General features: G+C 37.8%; 1 protein-coding gene across 1 annotated transcript in view; it reads right to left on the bottom strand.

Moving 5' to 3' along the window:
• Positions 1-17406, bottom strand: part of PEPD (peptidase D) — a 133208-nt gene that overhangs the window by 100477 nt on the left and 15325 nt on the right. Inside the window, exons 4-7 of the mRNA XM_084294651.1 lie at positions 11500-11563; positions 9783-9830; positions 8076-8137; positions 2230-2274 (exon numbers count right to left, since the gene is read on the bottom strand). Of these exons, the coding sequence (XP_084150777.1) occupies positions 2230-2274; positions 8076-8137; positions 9783-9830; positions 11500-11563 (219 nt within the window). The remainder of the gene's footprint in view (positions 1-2229; positions 2275-8075; positions 8138-9782; positions 9831-11499; positions 11564-17406) is intronic.

The following is a 17406-nucleotide window of genomic DNA, read 5'->3' as shown; positions in this document are numbered from 1 at the left end:
CAATAGATTGTTTTCTTTTCAAAACAATGGAATAAATAATTCTGTATACATTCAGCATCAGATTTAAAAGACAACCCTAAAAAAGTGTTTAAATGTCTAAATTCATACTTTAAAAAAAAAGTAAAAAACACCCTTTTGCTGAACTTAAAATACTCAGTCTAAAGTGAAATTCTTTTCTGGTTTATTCTGAAGTTGCATAGTAAGTCAGAAAAAAATATGAGATCTTGAAAAAGAACGGAATAAAAAAAAGGGAGGCAACAGATCCTTAACCACAAACACTTTGCCCCTTGTCAGTATTGAACCATTTTTTCTACATTTTATTAGAAGACAAGAGAATACTAGAGATGTCTTTTGCAGCTCACAGTTCTTCCTGGCTGGTTTGGAAAGCTCAGCCCTTTTACTTCGTTGGCAGTTTTGACATAACGGCGTTTTTCTGACAAGTACCACATAAAACAGAACAGTCCAGAGCTGCTGAATTTGAAATGTGTGCATCAATGCAAGCATATGATTCAAATGAAGCGATACCCTGCCCTAGCATATATCAAATAGCCACCAAAAATTCACCTTTCCAAAATAAAAATGTTCTTAATTCTAAAAATGTTACTGTTTTCCAAAGAAAGCTTCTTGGGCAGTAACTTGAGATTCCAAGGACATTTCTAATTTAGGAAATTTTAATATATGGAGCCTGTCATTCACATACTGATTTCACCAGATATTTAAAACCTAACAATGGTCTTTAACATAACTTTAACTTAAAATAAAAGCCCCCAAAATTGATAAAATCTTTTCAAAACACTCTTGAATGCAAATAAGAACTCTGGTTTCACTTAAAACTCCATTTTCTTCAAAGCCAAGTACAGAGAGTGTACATATGAGTGTTCAAGTATTTCTCCCCAAATAAGATCACAGTGAGGGCAACCATCAGAGTTCTGCACTAGCATTCACCATTTGCAGAAGAAACTCTCTCCATACCAAGACAAACATCTCCAAGTTTTGCCTTTGTATTGCCTTACTGCTATGTCCTTACGGTCACCTTAAGGCACAGACCTCACCTGTGTCCATCCCTGAGGTTCCTGAAGATTTAACCCTCTCTCCTATACCAATCCACAGAGACATCACCATCAGGTGACACTTTGGTACGGTGAATGGTTCCAGGAAAGCTGACCTGGGAACAAGCTTGTAGCCATAATCCAAAACCCTTTGCAGCATGAATTCTCTGTCTCCCTGCAGTGCGCTCGTACCTACAGATCAAAGCTTGGAAATCTGACCAGGCCTCTCCATGTTCCCTTTCCTGTCCCTCATCCTTCTCTGTTAACAAGAGTACACACGAATGCAGACAAGAAACAGGGCACAAAAAGATGTAGCTCCACTCCTCCACAGCTTGCCAGGTCACTTGGAGAACCTGGTTATGGTATTATGCAAGAAGGAGGAGCAGTGGTAGCCAGAGTGCACACTTTCCTGTTTGTATTTCAAGATTCTCAGCTTATCTCTCTTAACCAAGGATTTGCTTCCTCATTTCCAGATAAATACACTCAAAACACTTATATAAAAATCTAATTCATTTACAAAAATCCTCTGTGTTATGTCTTCAGTTAATTTCCTAAATGGAAAACTAAAAAGCCCTACTTATGAAGCAATTCTGAGGACAAAGTCAACAACACTGACCAAAAGAGGAAAGCTGGTAAAATGCAGTGCGCTGTAAGTTACTAATACACTTAGTCACACACACTAATTTTTCTATTCAAGATAAGCTGTAGTAGAATTCCCCTAAAATTACCAAGTATAGCTACATGAGTAATAATTCAACAAAATTAATGCTGTTAAAATAGATCCTAGAGAAGTAATAACACCTTATTAAATATTACCTGTTCGGACATAGTTTTCATCTGCCTTTGATTTTCATTGCTAGAATATGAATTATCCTCAGTTCCATTCTTATTCATACAAATTCACATCCACACAAATGTGACTTAGTTCCAAACACATTCTATGAAAATTTATATCCAGACTCGAGGCTTAAGGAATGTTACATAAATTTTTCACTTCTCAATGCTGTTACCTAAGCATATTTTTACTTTTGTACCTCATTTCCAGCCCACGATGTGAAACCTGACTAAACTTAAAACATATAGTAAACTAAGAGCTTCTGCTTAAGGAACGTCTCTGAAGCAATGGTCCACAATATAAGCATGCTCAACTACTCAAACGGAAAGATTTTACACTACTCACCATTCTGCAATCTCAGGATGAAGGATTTTGTTGTTCACATTGAATCTAGAAACAGAAAAAAAAAAAAAAACATAAAAAACAACTACGCAAACAAAGGCAGAGATGGCATAGTTACTAGTCTGTTGATTTTTTTTAAATGTGTCTTCTCTGAGGATATGAAAACTTGCAAAGGCTAACATTAGATCTGAATTTAGTACTGATCAGAGTAACTCACACTGAGAAGAAAGCACACGCTCATCTTCACTGCGCAAGTATTTCATGTTGAAATACGTAAGACTAAACCAGATACATGCTTCTAAGAACACGCAGAAACCAGAGTAACAGCATGTTCAGGAAGTATTTGGAGAATTTCTTTTGACAAAGGTAAAATTTTAAGTTACCAATTCACTGCTACGAGTGCAACCAGATCAACCTCCAGAGGTCCTTTCCAATCAAAACTCTTCTGTGATTTTAACTTCACTCCCCAAATGCCCTTCAGTGAATTTAAGTACAGTAAATTGCTAATTTCACCCTTTGTTTTACACATTCCAATTTTTGCTTGTGCAAAACATGGCATGTGATAAACATGTTTGCTCAGACGAAGACTGTGAAAAGGCAGATAACCTCTCCTCTTCTTTTGTCATCTGCAGAAGAGGCAAAGTGAAAGCTTCTGCCTCCAAAACTTTTTTTTTTTTTTTCTGTTTATTTTCTGCATTACCTATTCATGCTTTCTTGGAACTATTTTAAGACTCTCTAAACAATAACATTACAGTGGCCAATGGAGTAAGAAGTTAAGTAATTAAGTGGAACACAAACGAATTTTCAAGCATTGTTTGAGGGTTTTTTATGCTAACAATTTAAATGCTTAAGGAATGTTCTGCATCAAAGATACTTTTGTCTGACTCTGGACTGCTGGCTCTTCAATTAGGGCATTTAAGAGAATTAAAATGCTCCAAAGCTCCCAACAGATCTTCAGAAGAACGTTATAAGGCAACAATTCATTTTCTCACAATTTTGAAGGAAAAAATAAATCTACTTCAGGTTATTGGCTACTCATAATACCTCAAAAAGGGATCAACTAAAGCACAAATCCAATTAAAAAATATTTAGAAGTCAATTCTAATTGTACCAGGGTCTTTCTGCATCCTTAGATAGCAAAGTCACTGGTTCGTCATCTTTCTGGCAGCATGAAGTTATCTTTATGCTGCCAGAAATGCAAGTTTTACTTGCTTGCTGGGACCACCTACCATGCAGCAGCTCCTTAAAAACTAGTTGGTGGCAATTTGGAAAACTAATTGAACAAAAAGAAAGGCAACAGGATTAAAACAAAAGGGTGCGGAGGGGAGGAGGTGGAGAGGATGCAGGAGGTCACGAAAAGAACTGCAGCTCTCCCTCGTGAAAGAGAGACTGATATATTGTACATATAAAACAAGATCTTAGATCTGCAGGACAAATCATCAATTCAGATTTAGAAGAGAATCTGATGTATTGTATGTAGCTTTTTCAAAGAAGCCAACGATTAAGGACTGAACCATCTCAATTCTGTTTAGTTTGTGGTAACCATGTGTACTCTTTAAGTGGTCACAGGATCACCTGATTATGATTGCTAAACATCTAAAGCTTATTACTCAAATTATGCTTTGTTTTCATTAGGAACAAGGCAGCTAAAGAAGCCACATTCCAGAAGTTACTTGTTAAATGATATGCTCAAGGGGAAGAGCATGTCATCATTAACAGGAGTGCACAAATAGTGATTAATTCATGTCATTTGTGCACAAAGTTCTGTATAAAATAATCCTACCCAGAAGTTTAGATCCTGCTAGACAATAATCAATTTACTTTTAAAAACCACGGTCTGCCCTAGTGCTAAGAGGATCATGTAGAGCAATCCAATTCTACATTTTACTGCAATTTGCAAATTGACAATATTTGATGATGAAAGATGTGGTCTTGAGGAAGAAAAAATGACATTTGCTACTGTTGTAATCTGTAATGTGTCAATACTCCCATTTAATCAACACAGAACTAATAAATATTACATTGAATGGCATGTTTAAATTGATTTCATACTCACTTGTCCTTTAACATGCAAGACAATTTCATTAGTTTTTAAAAAAAAGATTAGAAATCAATGCCTCCTGTACAAAAGAGACTGTATGAGTCTTTTTTTGTCAGTTTAGAAAGTATATATGGTGACAAAAAAAAATAAAAACACTTTATTCTAATGTGTTACTATAACATGTTGGAAATTCCTACTCGTCTTCAATATGGAGAATCTTTCCTCTAATGATTGACCCTGCTACCAGCAATAGTGAATTAGCCTTGGCCAAGCAGTTAGCTAGTCTTCATCATACCCAACAGGTGCAGTTTTGAGACAAATAAATTAATCGAAAAACATTAAACATTAAGTATAATTGTTTGAACTGTCTATCATTTACATTAATAGATTCTGAGGATAAAGAAAAGCACCTAACATGGTGAGTAAAGCTTTGTTAACAGTATTTTGGAGTTTGTGGCATATTACTGTTTAGGCATACAAGTTCAAAATCTATTTTCTATGTGGTAAGACAAATCTCAGAACATTTTTACAAGTGTTACGTAACAGCCACATGATTAGATTTTAAAAATTCCTGTATATTTTTCCAGACTGAAAAAATGGTTCCATGAATTAGAAAAAGAAAATAAAAAAGGAGCTAGCCTTTACTGGCAGACAAAAGTTCATATTTCTGGAAAATAATACATTAGAACTGCTTTGGAAATCTGCCTTCTACATTTACACTACCTGGAGTAAGTGAGGACAAGTAATTTTGGTAGGATTCATAGCAGTTGCAAATGGAGCCGTCTTCAGGGGAGTTAGCAGCAAGAACATTAGCAAATGGTCCAGGTATTAGGTCACTGTCCCACACTTCTGCCTCCGCTGAACCACAGGACTATCTACTACTGAGCAGGACAATTTTCCAAGTATAGCAAGTCTTCATTTCTACAGACTGCAGCAACATACCAGCCCTACTCCCCTTTAAATAAATAAATAAATAAAAGCTCTTAAATATAAAGCATACTTTGCTACAGAAGACAGCTATAACATAAAATAATAGAAGTTCTGATATGATTCACTATTATGGGCTCTGTTATCTGCATAGAATCAAGTTTGATAATTGCTAGCAGAACAAAAATAACTTAGGGGTGATCATCAGGGTGAGCATAGAAATAACCCGTGACCACAGTAGTCACTTTGCTCCAAGTGACTATTTAGTACACTGCAAAAAATAATCTAGTAATTTAGATAATTATGTTCCAGAAGAAGTTCAAAAGGTTGAAAAAATAAGGCAGGGAAGCGACATCATTAGGGCAAGAAAGAAATAGCTTCTGACAGGAGCAGATGAACAGCCTGCAAGGAGAGCAAGATTCTGCTTTTTAGGAAGTGATACATTACTTCCACAATTATCCATAGGAAAAAAAAAAAAAAAAAAAAAAACACAAAACACTACACACCACTGGAGCATAGTCAGTCTAGGAGAATATAAGACAAATGGGACTAGGAGAAACACAAAAGAGCCCTAGCAAGCAAATACATCTTGAGCAGGTAGCCAGAAAACAGAAACAAACAAGAACACAGGAATAAAGTACAACCCCACAGCTAAACCAGAGCCTCGCCAAGCAAAGGACAGTGGGAGGGGAAAATGTGCAATCACCGGTAGGCATGGGGGAGCATGGTGTGAAAGAATGTATTGTTTGGTACAAGCTCAACAGTTTTAGTACTCTTAGAAGAGATCAATACCTTAGAAATACACAAGTTTCAGTAAAGGAATGTGATATACGAGAGGGAGGAGAAACCCAAAAGCAGCAATGCTGAATTTGGTTTAGGTCTGTGTCAAAAAGAAATGCAGAACTGGTTGGTTTACATATGGTTACAAAAATCTGAGCGCAGACTTTAAAAGGAAGTTCACCCCTCGTGCACACCCTCGGTTTGCAGCGTTCAATCTCCCTGCTGTGCACCGCGGGCACAGAAGCTGAGCGCGCTGTAATGACAGAACTGACAGCCCCCCGAGACGACAGGAGTAGGAGTTAGGGAGATCAAGGAAAGACTTGGGTGAGAAGTGGTTTGAGGGCACTGTATCTGTCAGAAGAGGTGAGATGGAGTGGATCTCCAGAATATTCAACAACAAAATCAATGAGCACTCTCCCATACTGCAAGTATGGGAGTAGAGAGGAAGACACTAACCAGATCTGTCAAAGGCAGCAAAATGAACAGTTCAGTGCCTAGGGGTGGAGAGGGGGAGCACATCTCAAAAGAATTATCTGCTAAACTGCCAGAAAGCTCCCCTAAAGACTGAAGTACTCTAATTGGAGCAAACAAAGAGCATGTTTACCACAAACTGGGAAGCCAGAGAGAAAATACCATTAATCCATTGAAGTGCTTCAGAGCACACGCTATCAAAATCTCAAGTCAAGTGTCAAGTGGCTTCCTACATTAATGTTGACTAGTAATAGAACATGTTACTAATTACACTCCAGTGTCTCAGTGAAATTCAGGAGGAAAAAGGAATTTTGATACTTCAAATGGACCTTTGTACATGTTTCCCAAAAAGAATTACTGCTGGAGTTAGTAACTGCTTATATTTCATGTGGAGGTGTCTCAGATAAAACTGAAGGCATCTCTCTGCACAGATTTTGGAGTCCATCTGTACCTGCACAGCATAAGGTAACTAAATATCTCCTTGGTAAAAGCAACAGAAAGGACACAAATATTCATTCAGAATGGTTTGATTATGTTCTGAAATAGTTATATTTTATTCATTGGCCAGCAAAATATGTCTAAATGTCTGCCAGCAGGGTCCCCAATAATCCTGACATTCATTAAGTTTCCATTTAGGTTGTGGAAGAGAGAACAAAGTAATTATGGGATCAGATTCCAGACTTCAGTTCACATAACATGGAAAAAAGACTGTCCCAGGAGAACACGTGCTATCTGACTATACAAATGATTGCCCAGAATTGTAGTAAATTCTGTGCACTGCAATCATCACTTCAGAGTTAATATGTTGCGGACAGAGGTGGATGGAGGAAAAATACAGCAGGGTGACCAGGAGTCAAGGATCACAAAAGAGGCCACCTACTCAACATCTCAGCACAAGTGTTTATTTTAACAGGCTTTTTAATGGGAAGTTTTGTTTCTTTTCTGCCATACATTTGAGATAAAATGAAAAATGATCTCATTTTAGGATATCAAAAAAAATATTTGCATTTAATTCAAAATTGAGGTCATCATCCGCACTTCCAAAAGCAGTCTCTGATGTATTTTTATTAACTGCCTTTTCAAAATACTTCATGTAGGATGACATTTTCAGTCTACTAGTAGCCAAACTCCATAAAAATACAATATAAGGGGACAGTAAAAGGTCATTTCTAAGCAGAAAGGTGATCTCTTATTTTGGACATATAATTCTGTATCTTTTCAGAAAAAATGTGCATACCAGAATTCCTAATACCTGACTTAACACTGTACAAGGAAGTCAAAAACAGAAAGAAGCTACTCTTAAAAATCCATGTTTCTGAAATCTGAAAATCAAATATTCTATCCCTAAAAATGGAAACAGAAATTAGGGGTGGGTCTGTTTGGTTTTAGCTGCTTAAAGCAAACACAAAAAACATCAGATGATCTTTGATGCAAAAGATTTCCAAATCTCACCTCCCACACTTTTCAAATCATTAGAAACACGTCAAAAGTTTTATTCCAAAGAAGTATCAATACATTTGATTTGCCATTCAACATTATGTCATCAGGAAAAGAATCATTTAAATGTGAAATAAAAATGAATTAAATATAACCATAAAACAATTAATACATAAAAAGCTGTATCACTTACTGGCTGATTCCCTCAAATGAAGCTTCTTTGGAGATACTTCCGCTATCAGTATTAACACCGCGCTTGGGAGGGAAAAAAGATTAAAAGGACCATGATTCTTAGCCAAATACAAGTATTTAAAATTTAAATCATGGAGAGAACATAACTGCACTAAGTTTTTAGGAAAACTTGTACATTTCCTTGAATTGCTATTACAAAAAGGAAAAGAAAAAACAACCAAAAAAAATCACCAGACAGTTTGTTCAAACGTAAACCAATTTAAGATATCATTTGCTTCAAAGGAGACCAGCATGGAACTCAGGTTAGGATATGCTGCTTAAGAAAATGGCAGGCTTGGATTTCCAATTCCCTTAAGCCTTGAAAGGCGCTAAGAGACCTATACGATAATAAAGTGCAAACGAATAACAAACAGGCAAGGTTTCTTCTAAAGTAATTTCATTTAAAAATAAATTATTCCACACTGCCTTGGCAATGCTTACTATTTAAATCTGCATGCCGCTTCCCTACAGCTTTCCATTCAAGCAAGTAGCATAAGCATGAGGATTTTGGCTGCTTCACAGCAGACGAACACTTCTGACATGCATATGGGAAACCCTGTGGAGCAGCAGTACAGCTCTGTATTTAGAATGAGACCACAGGAGAGGACCACGTCTCCCTTCAGCCAACGCTAAGAGAAGAGCTCTGCCGTTCTCTATGAATTCCATCGTGGCAGTGGGAGGAATGTGAAAGCATCACAGCTCCATCCTCTCAACAAGAAATCTGTGTAAATTCCCAGCTACAATGGGACGCTCTCAGAGAGACAACTGATCAACAACTTGATGCGCAGAAATGCACAATAAGGAATGCAAGATGGACAAATACTCCCTTTCACTCTCATTTCTCTGAAAGAACATGAAATAAAACTATAGGTTCATCTTTTTAATACATAGTGTGGAAAAAAGACTGAAGACTGTATTTAGGACATCTTCTTAATGGATAAAAAGCTCAGATCTTATACTGTACGTCTGCCTAAGGAGGGATTTTTTGTAAGACTTGTCTGGCAACTATCATGGGAAAACAAGAAATCCAGGAGCTGCCACTGCATTTGCTGTAAGGGAAAGCTCGGAGTCAGCAAATCATTTCTTATATAGACTGAAGACAACAAATCAGATACTCATAACAGCGAGAGAGGTTTACCAAACACATCAGCGGAAAAAAGCTGGGGACAAGGTGACGGGCAAGAAGCAGTTTGCAGGCTTTACCTCCACTCATTCATCCCACTTCCAGAGCAAGCCCATTTCTGAATATTTTGCAGGCATTCCATCATGCCCTTCTTGCAGAAGTTATTATTACCAACCCAGTATATGCACAATAAGAATTCCCCGAATCCTTATGGGGTACCCAAAGAAAAGTCCAGATATGCTCATGACATAGCTTGAGCAGCATTAGAGAGGTTGGAGAATAGCACAGTCAACATTAGATAGGCTTGTCATGTTTTTTCAGAGCACAGGTAAAGCTTTTGAGAACATAGACTAGAAACCCAGAGGTTAGAAATCCTGAGGTCATAGAGGAGCCAGAAGAATACATTAATACAGACAGATGGCCTCAAATTTGGCAAGGATAGGGAGGGAAAGATAGGGAGGGAATGACAGTGTATAGAAGGATTTAATGAACTGATCTCCTTTTTGAAGGAAACTGGTAGTTACTCTTCAGAATAGTATCACTCACCAAAGTAAGAAGCACAGAAGGTTTCTTCGAAGCCAAGACATTGGATATCTAAAAAGAAGTTTTAGATTATTATTACTTCTTTTTCTTCCTCATAATTACAATGATACCTATTTCATCAAAATTTACTGTATATAGACTAAACAACTTGGAAAGACAAAATCATTCTTCTCATACCTTTCAGATATTTTACTCTTACATGACACCTGCAACAAGAATCAGCAGATCATAAAATATTTAGGGAGATGCAGTGCTTAAGTTGATGGTGCCCTTTCAATACACGAATAGCAACTGGGCTTCGAGAGCTGCTGCAGAATCATGGGCACCGAACTAAACATTTCTTGAGGCAATGAACAGACAACATAATTCCATGCGGCACAGTTCTACAAACTTTAAGATAACTTAATAGCATAGTAATAATATTAATAAAATAAAGCATATGGCAGTGAGGTATAAAAATACCATTTCCAAATTTCATTTTTTAATGAAAAATGAGGATTACATGCCTACTGAAATGGGTCATTTGTTGACATAAAACCATCCTGTGCAAAATGCCCCTAGTATCCTGATGGTAGAAAACCACTTCCTTGGCAAATCAGGCAAAAGTTATAGACAGAACCTTTGAAAGCTAAATAGTTTAATTGCAGGCTTCAGCTGCCGCTAAATTCAATCCAAGTAGTCCAGGTGGAACATGGCCTTTATGTTGGAAAAGTGTACTGCTCCACCTTATGAGCTCTTTTCCTCATCAGTGAGGTTTCTAAACAGTAAGAACAGAACTGTAATAAAGTCATTTATTGGTGGAAAGCCAGCCAAAGCAACTAAAGTGACCCAAAATAAACTTGATTTTTATTTTTTAAACAAAACATGCATTTTCCACTTGCAATTTTCACTGCCTGACAGAGGAGTGTCTGCACTCTGTGTGATTCCAACTCACGTCAAAAAGCAACCTCTGCACAGCTTCCTCCACCCCAACTACTGAAATACAGGATCAAACTTCATTTCCTAATTAGACTCATTATGAAAATGAAATGAAACATCCTCACAGCTGATTACAGAAAAGTTTTGCGTCTTGTGAGTCATAGTTAGTGTTCTGCAGGGACAGAAATATCAGAATCTTCCTTTTCAAGCTGCTCTCCATGAAAATCAACCACAGAGCTTGGCAGGAATATTGCCCTCATCCTGCTGAGCCTTCCTCAAAAAAAAAAAAAAAAGATGACTGGCCAGGTGCATAAGTATATAAACATCTGCTCAAAAACAAAATGAGAAACCTGACTAAGGAAGTCACACTTGCATTTAAAAATATGAAAATGGTTGCTTAGTCAAATATTAGAGTGATTCAACACGAACTAAGAATAAGGTAAGCAGGCAGCTATTCCTCAAAGCTCTTTGAATGCATAAAATAAGTGCAGGCTCTCAGTCAGAGTTAAAACATGCAATCTCCCTGACAGCAATCTCCTCAAATCTCCAAGGCATTGAAAAAAAGAAATGTATTTAGCAACATGTTTCTGTTGGATAAAGATACAGACTGACAGGTCTCATGATGCCCCAGACTTATTTATGAGATGGTCTTTGGATTAAGACTTTAGTGTTCAGCTCAAAGTAGCAGCCTTTTTTTTATTTTAATTTAATTTTAAAAAAAAATGCTTTATAAGGAGTAAAATCACTGCCACATGTCCATTTTGGATTCACAGAAAAATATTCATACACAAAGACAACTCACCTCAGTCACGTAGTGGACTTCATCCACGGCATATTTTTTCTTGAAGTACTCAGGGGGGTGAATCCTTTGGAAAACAGGAAAAAGAAACATTTGGATTCAGCTTTACTGCTACATTTAATAGTTTAAGGCCACAGACAAAGAAATTACATCCTCTACTATCACAGTAAAAAAGCAGATACAAGGAATGTTTTAGTAATCCTAACCTTAATTCAATTTCTCAAAATAGTAGATTACACAGAACAGTTGCCACGGCCACAAAATCATTGTGCTTCAATCCAGACCAGGCTGAATACTTGGATTTCATGGTCTCCTCCTGAACTAAAGTTATATTTTTTCCATTCACTCTACACAAGACAGGTTTTTTTTTAAATAACTTTTCCATTTTTGTACAATTTTCCAACTCACCAGATGGTGGAAGCACCTTGAAATAGCACCAGACCACTCTGCCCTGTGTTATATTTGAAGAATGAACAAGATACTCATTTTCTGCTCTGGCGCTCACTCACTGCAGGACCCTCTTCCCTGCTGTAATCCCCCTGGCACAGCACGAAGCAAGGACTGTTGGGCTGTGTTCTGCAGCCTTTATTCCTCAGGACCCCACAGCTTCACTCCTCTAACCTAACAGGGTGTGTAACTTCACGGTCCGTGCCCAAAATGAAATCATTTCTGCCTTCTTCTGCCCCAGTTGGGCAAAGGAAAAATAGTGCAGGAGTGACGTGAAAGATCTGCTTCCCGTCTGTCGCTGCAGATGCTGGCATGACCCCGCACCCCCGTACTTCCCCGGGGCCCTGGTGACACACGGTGGCTGTGCGATGGCTCAGTCCTTCCCTCACAAGATTTTACTCTCCAATTCCATAATTCCAATCTCTATCTCCCCCTGATATTGAAACAAAAATGATCAGGACTTCTGAAAACTTAATATAAAATTAAAAAAAAAAAAAAAAAAAAAAGGAAAAAAAGAAAAAAAGAAAAAAGAAAAAAAAAAAAAGAAAAAAAGAAAAAAAGAAAAAAAAGAAAAAAAGAAAAAAAGAAAAAGAAAAACACCCACCCTACACCCTTCCTCAGAGGAATGAAACAGGAGGAAAAACACAGACAACAGAAGGGGAGCTGGGAGTGCTCTGTGCGTTCTGCTTCCTGCAAGAAAGCAGGGGGGCAAGAGGTGCGATGGGACAGAAACTTCGGTTGTTTAAACATTACTCCACAGCAGCACAAGTCCAACTGGGAAAAGAGCAAATTAGGCCAGAGACTGAAAAAAGACTCTGACTTGCAGAGCAGTGGGACCAAGAACCCAATGTTTTTAGGAGGTGCTCAGTGACAAAGACGTGTGGCATAGCTGTCTGTGCTGCCAGCTGGCTGCACCTCTGATTTCAGACATCCTTTCAATCTTGTGCACTACTTCTTCGTTTTACATTCCTTTGTGGTCCAAATTATATTGGGCCGAGACACAAACAACGACATGGAAATGTTTTTAGTATTCTCATGAAGAAAGCAGGCTCCAAAGCAGCAAATTGCAGATATTTTTTTTTTTAAATCTAATTATATGTGAAATAATTATTCAAAAGTAACACAAACATTTCATTGTAAGTTCTCATTTGCAATGCTTCTTTTGTGGACTCTTCCCATCACTGCTTGAAATTGCAAAGGAATTATCATTTATCTTCCCTCCCTGGTTAATTTTGCATATAATTAAAAAAATATCTCTATCTCCTTATCTTTCTGTACCCTGTACTTTATAGTTCCCTTACCTCCAACTTCTGCATAGTCTGCTTCCAGTGTAGGTATCTCTTTTTCCCCCCTCCTTCATTCCTCACACATTAAAGTACTTTAATATTCCAGAAACATCATAAACAGATTTAGCATTTTCCATTTTTGTTCTCTTTTACAGTTTCAACCAATTCCTCTGGTATCGGAAGGATCCTCACTGTAAAACCAGTTAATTTACAACCAATGGTAATTTAGGGTATGCTTTACCCTTTACAGAAACACCTCCAAAGCACTATTTACAATTAGCTGTATTGTTTGAATCTGATAACTGTTTCTTGTAAATTAAACATTTCTTAAAAGGCAGCCCACAGACGTGCTGGATTTTATTAACTCCATTTAATGCCATTTAAGTAAGAGTAGATCTCACTTTTCAACATGCCACTAACAAAACTTACATCTTTCTACAAACTGTTTTTGATGTCCTTTTCTTGGTTTGTTAATTCATATACTTCCATGGTCTACAGCAAAGTGCCGCTAAATTAATTTGGTTACAGTTAATATTAAACCATTATCGATTCAATTCCAGCTGTAATTCATCCAGCACCTCCCCTTACGAATGCTCTCATTCATCTGAGGAACACAATTAGCTCCTCATCCTTTCAAGGCTGAGGATTTTTTTCTGTACTTGGACAGAAAGAAAACAGCAGCTTCCCATTCTGTTCTAAGCTTCTGTTTATTAAACCAGGTCATCCTTCAGCCACTTCTGACTCCATCACACCCATTGACAAGCTTCCGAGCTTCCCAGACACATCCCTCCTTCGGGTCCTGTTCTGGCCGCCTCGCGCAGAAAGCCAGCAAACTTTTAGCACAAAGTACAGAAAGACTTCTCAGCTCTTCTCCAAAGCATTCAAGGTTCTGTTTCATGTCTTTTTGTCATTCATTAGCACCTCTGACTGGTAAAATAAATTCACATACACTTCCCACAAACTACCATCCCCTACCCATCCCACGGGAGCCACAACATTTCAGTATTGAAGCCACCTCTCCCCATGGATTACTGGGAAGCTTTCTGCACAGCCCCACCCTTTGCAAAACCATACAGGCAGAAGGAAAACACGCACATGGAAGTCTGCATAAAAGCAGAAAAATTCCATACCATCACATGTAGAAAAGCAGTAAAGAGGGCAAAACAAAAGCTCAGAGAGAAAGGAAAGCAAATACGATCCTCACCGAGACCTTCCTCTATTCCCTCCAAACTTTTCCATTCTCTCTCCACTTCAGCCCACGTGCTACTTTCCGTCCCACCACTGGGACATCTCACCAGCTCTTCCCACACTTTAGATCCTAAAACCTTCTCCACCATATTTTTCCTATGCAGAGCTCCAACTACATCCAGGCATGCTGTATTCAGAGGCAATTTGTACCAGCGTAACCTCACCCTGAGCTACTGCCGGCACCAACACCAGAGCTCACAGTTTGGTGGCAAGCTATGAAAGGTCCTCATGCACCGTCATCAGTTAATGCAAGAGAGAAGCAGTGCAGTTTCTCAGCAGTGACAGGGTTCAGGATTCATTTTTACACAATTTAAATGCAAAACAGGTTAAAGTCGAGCACCAACCATCCCTGTCACAGGGAATTATACCTTGCACAGAATGCTCACTGGCCTCATGGAAACCAAAGGTTATATTCAGTTCTGATCATTTCCAGTACATTTGATGCTTTATAGAGATTAGGTGTACTTCTCTCCATAAATGACTTTCAGGCAGGTAGAATAAGTTAATTTGTTACAATTTTTAGGTTTGGCTTTGTCTTTTGTAAAACTGCTATGGGCTGCCAGTTTCAAAATTTTGATTAATCACTACAGAGACTGCAAGCAGAAAACCCCACAGCAAGTCATAAATTAATTAGAAGAATTACCCAAGTGGAAGACATGATCCCAAATATTATTGAATCATGTATTTCCTTACCTATCCAAAAAAAATTAACTTCTGTAAGCAGATGTGAACAGAAGCTACAGCCGAGTTTTTACAGGCTTTGGGGGAAAGAACTGTATAAAAACTTTTAGATTCACTGTAAACATAAATGGGCAGAAACCTACAGAGAACAATGCACTTGAGACCTCAGAAGGCTCAATCTCCTTTCCCTGTAGTTTTATAATTCAGCCTAGCAAATCCTAGCGTTCATTAGAAATGTCAGTAGTGGGCCTCTGGAATAGCAGAAGTCATCATTTTATCTCCTCATGGAAATAAGCAACTCCAGACTTCTATCAAGCCCAAGTACCCTGTCACCCAAGAGGCCTGCCAAAAACCTGGCATCTCACAGATTACAGCAGTCAGAAAGATCAGGCTGGAGCCCAAGATTTTACTTATTTACAGTAATACATTCTCCTTCTGTCACCAAAGGTTCCCTACAAGAAGAGACTGTTTCTAGTTCACCACTTAGAACTCATCACAAAAAAAAAGCTTGAGTTGTCTTGGGTTAAATACCAAATGTGCTTACAGTCTGCTGCTGCTTCCTACCTCCTCTTCCTCGTTCTAGCTCACCTACTTGGTCTCTTGCTCTGAAGCAACTGAGACATGCTAAGGATATCCTACATTTTAAAGAAAATATTCAAATTCGGATGTGCTTTTTAATTTTAAAAGCTGAAGCCTTATTAAAGGGCCAAATAGCAAAGACTCGCCTTTTGATCACAAGTGACAACTTCGATATACAAAATTTCTACTGAGGGAGCAACGTGAAGAAGAGAAGAAGGAGGAGGAGCAATATTTTCACTATAAACACACAGTGTGAAACATTAAGTCAGACACTGAAGTAATATGCCATTTCTCTTAGACATTGGCCAAACAAAAACTGCCATCAAAAGAGTAAGGGAGAGAAACATTACAAACTAGGAAGCAGGAGTTGCAGTCAGTTGAATGCCCTAACATAGCCTTCAAGTTTATTCTAAACTTTTTCATTTGGTTCAACTGAATTCACAGTGGGAATTTTTTTTTTTTTTTTTTTTCAGATTTTTAATGCTAGGAGTTATTTAATTATCACTTTGTCAAATAGGCTGCCCTATAATAAATAGCCAGCTATAAAAGCAGCTTGGCAGAAAGTGTAGATAAAGAAACCTTAAAAAATGCTATAGGTTGGGGTGCAAAGGAATATTTACTTGTAATTATGCGTTATTTTTTTCTGGCTAAAAATATTAGATTTATTCCATCACAATTAGTACGTAACACTTATTCTCATCTCCATGTACTGTTTTTTTTGTTTGTTTGTTTGTTTTTGTCTTCCTCTATATTATGTGGCAGTAGACATTAATTTATAGCATAAAAACAAATTACTTGGGAATCTGGTTATGTCTGAATATCCTATTCAGGCAGAGCAACCAGGACAGGTTGACACAAAATGCTGATTTATTTCATTCTATGTAGTCTGAACATTTAGAGCAACAATGGAGAAAGGGGATGCAGATCCAATGTCTGAGACTGCACCATAGTCAAAAAAATCTGTAAGTACAGGTAAAGCATATCCTTAAAAAAAACACCCTTGAGCACAAAAAAAAACACTTTTCATCTATGAGGTATACTTGGATTGGTTATATTGGCATGATATGTAAGGCTAACTTCACCCTGAATGCTTATTTGGTTACTAAAGGATTGTGGATACACACTCAAACATATCTGTAAATACAGGTGAATACCTCAGAAATGACCAGAGCACCTTTAGCAGTGCAAGTACCCACAACATGGATTAAGCAAAAAGCTTTAGCTTTCTGCAGTCCTGATAATAAAATAGAGAGAGAAAAACAAACACACACACACACAAAAAAAAGACCACAAGCCACTGAGTTTGCTGCTTCAGCCAGTCCTGCATTAGTCTACTGCCGGACATTTAGACTAATAAAAAGTCCACAGAATTGCAAGGGCCCTTCACAGGGCTGTTTTAATGCCACTGCTATTTTCACATACCTTATATTTCCTAACATGTCTGCAAGCGATTCACGGATTATAAAAGCCAGGAGAGATCAGAATAAGCACACGTGTTTGATCTTTAGTTTGATTTCTAGATGCTTTGATTTTCAGGCATCTAATATTGTTACATATCCTGCTGTTAGATTTTGCGAACAGGATCTACTCTCTGTTCCATATTTGAATTGCTACAGCAGGTGGTAGAGCCCTTTGGTCAGCTCTTTTAAAATATCTAGATAAATCATTA

Source organism: Netta rufina, assembly GCF_964035555.1.
Source record: "Netta rufina genome assembly, chromosome: 13".
NCBI lineage: Eukaryota > Metazoa > Chordata > Aves > Anseriformes > Anatidae > Netta > Netta rufina.
The sequence above is the reverse complement of the archived record's forward strand: the minus strand, read 5'-3'. Positions and strand labels throughout refer to the sequence as shown.